Raw genomic sequence first — 8177 nt, 5'->3', positions numbered from 1 at the left:
GATCTCAAATTCTATCAATTGCATATCCTATCAATTGCATGTTCTATTAAACAATCTCATATTCTATTAATCTCATATTCTATCAATCGCATATTCTGTCAATCACATGTTCTATCAATCACATATTCCAACAATCATATTCTATCAATTGCATTTCTATCAATTGCATATTCTGTCAAACAATGACATATTCTACCAGTCACATATTCTGTCAATTGCATATTCTATCAGTCTTTCTCTCAATCGCATCTTCTATCAATCGCCTATTCCCAGCTGCTTTCCCCGACAGAGTCCCTGGCTTTGGCAGAGCAAGGAGTCTGGGAAAGGGACCCAGATTTGGCACTTATCTATCATAATGAGGCACTACCCGCAAAACGCCGGAGGCAGCGGCGCCTCTGACCACATTCGGAGTAGATGCAGAACCTTGGTTTCCTGTTCAACATTTTGTCAGAGGCCTGTGATAGAGAAGCTCTGTCTGTCGAGTCTGCTTTCGTTTTTGAGTAATACAGCAATGAGTCACGCCAATGAAATGGCACTCCCAGGCTTAGTAGTAGTCTACCACTGGTTCCTCAATGTAGGAGAGGGCTCCTTGCTATCTGTGCAGTGGATTCTCTAAGCCTAGTTGCACAGTTTCCAATATTATAGGAAGCTATGCTTTGCAATCCTGGATGCTGTTGTTTTGTAGTTGGCAACCTGCTTAAAAGCTAAAACAGGATCATGCATATATATATATATATATATATATATATATGCATGATCCTGTATGGAATAATTAATATATGATTATATATAATTACGTATGGAGATCATAGAATGATAGAAGTGTTGGAAGAGACCTCCGGGGTCATAAAAGCCATAAAGGCCAACCCTCTGCCATGCAGGAATACACAACCTTTTAACGCACAAGAAGAAAGGACTGCTCCAATAGAGCAGTCAAATAAAGTCAATGTTGGTCAATATTGGTAAACAGACAAACAAACAAACAAACATATTCAATACAACCAGCGATTCCACAAGCTGCCGGCGGATGAAAGGAACTGGAGAAAGAGCGGGAGCGAAAAGAAACACAGATATATTCATAAATGTATATATATTGATACAGTATGTGAATCATCATCATCATCATCATCATCATCATCATCATCATCATATCACTAACCCTCTCTCCTTCCGTCCCTCTGTTCTTCTCATCATCTCCATTATTATTATTATTATTATGATGATGATGATGATGAAAAGGATTTTAGTTACCTCCTTGGGACCAGGTGACTTCGGCACGTTGTATAAATGCGAGATGCGGGGTGAGCTCCGTTGCGAAGCAGTCAGCTTGGGAGGTACGTATATGATCCTATAAATAAATTGTTATTGTTGTTGTTTTTATTATTATTATTATTATTATTATTATTATCCTGACCCACTGGAAACCTCTGGTTGGGCGACTGGCAACGTTGGTGCCACCCAACGTTGGAGTTGGGAAGGTGGTGTTAGGGGTGGCAAGACGTGCTGGAAGCAGTGCGGTCCCCGGTTCCTCCTTCTCCATTGCCATGGCTATCTTCTCCAAGTGACCCATGGCACCAGAGTAAAGAGTTATGGCCAGGTGTCACCCCTTTTGGAGGTGTCACCTGGTGCCATCCGAACCTCCTGTGCCCCCAAATGATGCCTGGTGACCTCTCCAATGACTCTCCATGAAAGGCACAGGGCAATGTTTCACATGAATGCTAGCTTCACGCGAATGATCGCTTCGCGTTTCTTTTTCTCCGCACATATACGTATGGCCACGTGGAAGCACATGCACACATACCCATATATTAGTGTGCACACATACATATGCATGCACACATAAACCCACCCAGCCCAATGGGCAAGCCATGAACATGGGTGGGCATACGCATATATGGAAATATAAACATCTATATATATCTGTGTCTGTGTATAGGTGTATAGGCATGCTCCGTTTTTACATCCAAACAAGCTGCCTTTCTATGGGTCTCTGTGCCCTTTCCCCAGCGGCATCGGAAACAGCCGCTTTTCGGGATCAGGTCCGGAATGACTGCGCAATGACAGCGATTGCGTGTGATGGTCTCTTGCAAATTAATGTGAATACGCACGATTGGGCTTGGGATGGCATTGGATTGGCATCGGTCGGCCTGGAAGTTTTCGTCGTGTGACAACATCCTTAGTCTCCCACGCCAAAGATGCCGTTGTGTGTCCGGCAGGGTCCTAGTTGTGCGCTTTGTTGCAACGGCGGCATCCGCTTGGCTGCAAATGCCTCCGTCCCCAAAGTCAATATTCGGAGACGCAACGTTATGCTTTTCTTTCTTCTTCTTGCCGCTCTTCTCTAGGAAATATACCGAAACTCAAAAAGCTCCGGCCTGGGATTGCTGTAGCCCAAAGTCCGGGACACATTCTGGTAAGCTATTTCCCCTGTTGTTGTTGCTGTTGTTGTTGTTGTTGTGTGCCTTCCAAATCATTCCCAACTGATGGCGAATCCATCGCAGGGAATACTTGGCAAGATCTGTTCACAGTTTCGGATAAGGGATACTCAACTAGTAGTTGTAGTCTGGTGAGTAACTTACCATACTGTCTACTACAAAGCTTGGAATCTTTCCATAGCACTAGATATCCCTAGCAAAGCATCCGAAGTATCTCTCCAGACTACAAATCCCAGCGTTGCATAGGATGGAGACACGGCCATTACGGTGACACTGAATTATCACAACTGCACTGCGCAGATAAATCCCAGCGTGAAAATAAGCCGTTTCAGCTTTTAAAACAATCCCAAATGCCAACCGTGGTTTTGTCGTGTTTGTATAGTTTCCATGGATAGTTTTTGATTCCTAAACTCTGCCGACAGGTTTGTCTCCAGCAAAAACGGCGCCAGTGGCACAAAGTCACGTCGGAGCTGAACGGCGTTTGCACCTTGCTGGGCAATGACTTCCGGGAGAAGGCTTTTATCAACCTTACGGACATCGGTACGAAAGGAATAACTTTGGTCGTAGATTTATATCCGGCCATCAGACCTAGGCGCTAACCCCTGACCCGCCATTTACCCACGTGGCAGCCATTTTGTTGCGTGCGCCATTTCGCATCTGGGAAGCGCCACCGGCCAAAGCGCTTCAGAGTTGCGTTGAAAAACAATGGCGGAACATGAAACATGCGGGAATGATGCCCATTTACCTTTTTTCTTCCCTCATTTGGGGTATTACAGGATTTCTGTAATTTCATAAGTGGGTTTGTTTCAACTTTGCAGTTGAGTCCGAGTTAAAGAAGAGGATCCAAAGGCGCAAAAGAAGCGGCGGAGATGTGGACGGGTTTGGCCACATCGAATCCACTGTCGCCACACTTTGCCACAACCCAAAGGCATGCGAAGGTGAGCATGAAGGCTGAACATGGCCAAAAATATAGGTATATATCCAATTTTAAGGACAGTTGGCATAGTGGGATGGATGGATGGATGGATGGATGGATGGATGGTGCTATTTCTTTTTCAGATCCCCTTTGCTCTTGCTTGCGAGAGTCTTAAAAGGGAAATGAAGATGTATAGCTCTGGTTGCAAGTAATGTTAATTGTTTGTATTGATTTTATTCCCTCCTTAAACAAAGATCCTACAGATGGAAGCTTTCTGTTTGGTGGGAACGGCAACAACAACAACAACAACAACAACAACAATGATATGGAGGAAGAGGAAGAGGAGGACGACTCTGGTAAGTTTGGACCAAGACTGGAAACCTCCTGAAGCTACATTGTCAGGACAATGCGGTTCGACACCGCTTTAATAATCCTATTAAATCCTGGGTATTATTATTATTATTATTATTATTATTATTATTATTATTACCTAGCTCCATTCATCTTCCTTGGCAGATCTGAGGACCGAAATCGCCATCGTCTTGGACGGATCCGGCAGCATCGATCCGGAAGACTTCAAACAAGCCAAAGATTTCATCTACAATATGATGAAGACTTTCTATGAGAAGTGCTTTGGGGTAATAATATAAATTATTATTATTCCTATTTTATTAAATTTGACATATTATTATTATTTATTATTAACCTTTATTTATAAAGCGCTGTAAGTTTACACATATCAGGACGTATTAAAAGTAAACCATCCTGCAAACTCAGACAACAACATATAACATTACAAATACATCAAGCATCCTCATACATCTACTTGCGTTCGGTTTCCCATACGTTCTACATAAATTGGGTAATGTCCTGTTCTTTGGAGAGCTATTTTACAATCCATGTTGCTTCCGTATATTTTGGGGTAGGATCCGCTCTGGGTTTTAGTCTGAACTTTAAACATCTATTTTTAACATCTATCTCCAAATTCGATCTGGAACTTGCATTTTGCAAAACCTTAATACGAATGTCAGTCCAGCGACGGCCGAATGTCACCAAAGTGAGCATTAAAAGGCCATTAGGACATTTTTCTTATGGTTATTCCATTTATATCCTGTTTTTTCCCTCCACAATTACTCATTGGAGCCCTGGTGGCGCAGTGGTTCAATGCCTGTACTACAGCCATTCACTCAAGACCACAAGGTTGCGAGTTCAAGACCAGCAAAAGGGCCCAAGCTGGACTCAGGCTTGCATCCTTCCGAGGAGGGAGCTAAAATGAGTACCCAGACTGTTGGGGGCTAATTAGCTTACTTGCTGTTCACCGCTAGGATCTTTGGAATAGCGGTATATAAATAAAACAAATTATTATTAATTATTATTATTATTGAATACTCATCAATAATAATAATAATAATAATAATAATAATAATAATAATAATAATACGTGGTAGTATCGTCTTCATTGTTACCTGTTTTATATTTTATTGCATTGTAATGAGCTTTTGCTGCTGAGTATTTGTTCTATTTGAATATTGGGTTGAGGTCTATCGTAATAGACTTCAATGTTATTAATTTAATCGAATTTTGGTTATTAACTGTGTTTGTTAGGGGTAAGGGGATGAATTTTAGTTGCACGTTTGCTATTAATTGTTATGTCGTTTTGCTTTTTGTAACCGCTTTGATCGTTGAAAACGGTAATAAATAAAAATTAAATTATTATTTATTATTATATTTTATTTATATTATATTACAATTTAATAATTAATATAATAATAAATTATTTATATTTATATTTATTTAATACTACAATATTACAAAATTTAATATTAAATAATAACATTATTTTATTATTATTTATATACAAAATTTAATATAATATAATAAATATTTATATTTTATATTTATTTTATTTATATTAAAAAATTACTAATTTATATTAATTATTTTTTTATTTATAATTATTTTTTTATTTATATGAATAATTTAATAAATAAAATTTTTAATATTTTTTTATGTTTATTTTGTGATTTCAATTTCTATCTTTCATCCTAATTTTCTCTTTTTTTATTTTTTTATCTTATAAGTTTAACTCTTACCTATTCTTTTTTTTTTTCTTTCTCTTCCTCCACCTGTCTCTCTTTACCTAACTCCTTCTATTTTTTTCCTTTTTTTCTTTCCGCCCCCTGCTCCTTGGATCGCCTGCTTCCATCCACATTCAATACTATATCTCTCCTATTTCTACGTAAGGGGGAATATTTCAACGGGGGTACCTTCAGGAGGCACACTGTAGCAGGACGATGGGCCTTGCAGTCCCAAAAATGTGGGTATACGAGGCCATGCACGGCCGTCCTTTCCCACTTCTTCATCCGGTGTCTTTCCCTTCCAGTGCGCTTCGCTTTGGTTCATACGGCACAACATCGACGGAGGGTTCGACCTGCGCGAGTCGAGACGCCTTGTGGAAGTGCAAGCCGTGACGCAAGTGTGGCAAGAGACCTGGACAGCGTCCGCCATCCAGCAGTCTTGTGCGTGGCAAAAGATAATAATATAAATAATCTGTATGTATTATGTTTATTTATTTTTTTATTATAAATGTGGCAGTGGGTTGTCTAGGCAAAAGTGGCACGCAAACCGTCACACCTTTTGCACGTGCGCAAGTGTATAAAGACTATGGAGATGTCCATTTCGGAGGAAGAGGCGGATGGCGGGAGAGAGATGCAAAGCTGACCCAAGCGATGTGGAATATTTGATCCCCTTCCAGTTTGTTAATTATTAAATTCATTTAACCTTTTATTAGGCGTACCAACTACATTTACGATAAAACTTATTTAATTTAATATTGTATTTATATATAAAATTTATAATAATGTATAATATCTATATTTATATTTTATTAATTATAAAATTTAATAATTGTTATAAATAGATAATACATTTTATATATTATATTATAAAAATTAATAATAATAATACAATAATACAACAATAATAATAAATTTAATTTATATTATAATATATTGGTTATATTATATTATATTATAAAAATAATAATAATACAAATAAGTAATTTAATTTATATTTAATACATTTATTTATATTATTTATATTATAAAATTAATAATACAATAATAATAAATTTAATTTATATTTAATACATTTAATTTTATAGTTAGATTTCAAAAATTATCAATCATACATAAGACATACACTAAATTTAAATTTATATTTCATACATTATTTATTTTCTACTCTCATTTATAAAACTCCTCCATAAGCCTACATAATACATTCCATGTTATTTGCCCTTTATTTTTTTTATGTTTTATGATATCCCTTTTTTATTTATATTCATCCTTTTTCTTTATCTTTTTTTATAATACATCATAATCATTTTCCAGTGGTCCCCCACCGGGATACGAATGCGCGGGTCGCGTTTCCGGGATACGAAAAGTTGGATTGGCCACAAACTGTTTCGGGTTACGAAATATTGTTTGGCTTACGAACATGTTCGGCGCGAAAGTCAAATGCTAAGGCTTCCAGCGCTAACGGAAAGCTATTGTGAGTTACGAAAATTTCCACGTTACGAAGGGATGGCGGAACGAATTAATTTCGTAACCCGAGTACCACTGTAATTTATATTTAAACATGTATTTAGATGTTATATAATCAAATTAAGAATAACAAGAATAATAATAGTTTAATTTATTATTTTTTATTCATATTAATTATGAAAATTTTAATATTAATAATAATAATAATAATAATAAAATTATTTATTTATATTTATTTTTTATTTATATTAATGCAAATATGGGATCAAGAATCATTGAAAATGCCGCTGTTTTTTGAAGCTTTCCTCGCAGCGGGGGAGAAAACTGATTTAATTTAACCCTTTTTACCGAGAAGCGTTAAACAAACCATTAAATTTTGTACTCCTAAGCCGCCATCTTGTTGGTTTCCTTTTAAAAATGCGCTCGCTTTATATCTTTGCCCCGTTTTTTCTTTGCTGGGAGATTCAGACTTTGCTGTTTCTATTCGGAAACAGAGATTGCATCTTCCATCCAAACTATGGGTCCCAAAAAAACGCCGCCAAGATCATATTTGTGTTGACCGACGGAGAAATCCTTCAGGACCCTTTGGATTTAAAAACGGTGATTAATTCGGAAAGAATGGCCGGCGTCGAACGGTATGCGATTGGGGTAAGCAATCATTTCTGCATTGATCTTGGATCCGTTATTTGATTTGATTTACTTAAATATTTCCAATCTATAGTTCAAGTGCTGGAGTCAATAGAGGATCAATAAAAACTCTGCAAACTATAAGGGCCCCGATTCAGGGAACTCCTCTCCGTTTTGCTTTTGCAACAAGGCAGAAATAGCAATGCTCAATAATGAATTACTTTGATATTTGCAGATTCGATTGTTCATGGGTTTGATCAATATGTTCTCTCTAGGAATATCTAGGTCCTCCACCAGTGCAACTCTATGGTCAACTTTAACTAAAACTTGCACCGAAAGACCTAGAGATTCCTAGAGAGGATACTCTACTAGGCCTTTGTAGCTACTCCAGTGCAACTCTATGGTCAGTGTCTGTCGGACGTTGACCACAGAGTTGCCCTGGAGGACCTAGAGATTCCTAGAGAGGTGTCCTCTCAGGTCAAAACATGGCATTTTTGTCATTTGCGGCTTTTCTTATATTCCCGTTAGGGCTCTTGTGTCCCTAACCCTAGCGAATACGGAGGGACAAGTCTATTTTCTCTTTAGGTCGGGGAGGCGTTCAACAAGACCAAAGCCTTGCAGGAACTTCGGACGATTGCCTCCGATCCCGACGAAAAG

At 37.9% G+C, this 8177-nt stretch overlaps 1 protein-coding gene across 1 annotated transcript; it reads left to right on the top strand.

Moving 5' to 3' along the window:
- The first annotated feature begins 1294 nt into the window (after positions 1–1294).
- LOC121917010 (integrin alpha-E-like) lies at positions 1295–8065 on the top strand. Its single transcript, XM_042442602.1, has 8 exons — positions 1295–1334; positions 2343–2410; positions 2855–2972; positions 3251–3370; positions 3603–3704; positions 3865–3986; positions 5732–5867; positions 8049–8065. Exons 1-8 carry the CDS (start codon positions 1295–1297, stop codon positions 8063–8065), a joined length of 723 nt encoding a protein of 240 aa, XP_042298536.1.
- Positions 8066–8177: the final 112 nt, after the last annotated feature.

This window comes from Sceloporus undulatus, chromosome 11 (genome assembly GCF_019175285.1).
Source record: "Sceloporus undulatus isolate JIND9_A2432 ecotype Alabama chromosome 11, SceUnd_v1.1, whole genome shotgun sequence".
Lineage (NCBI taxonomy): Eukaryota > Metazoa > Chordata > Lepidosauria > Squamata > Phrynosomatidae > Sceloporus > Sceloporus undulatus.
Note: the sequence above shows the minus strand (reverse complement) of the source record. Positions and strands in the feature narration are given on the sequence as shown.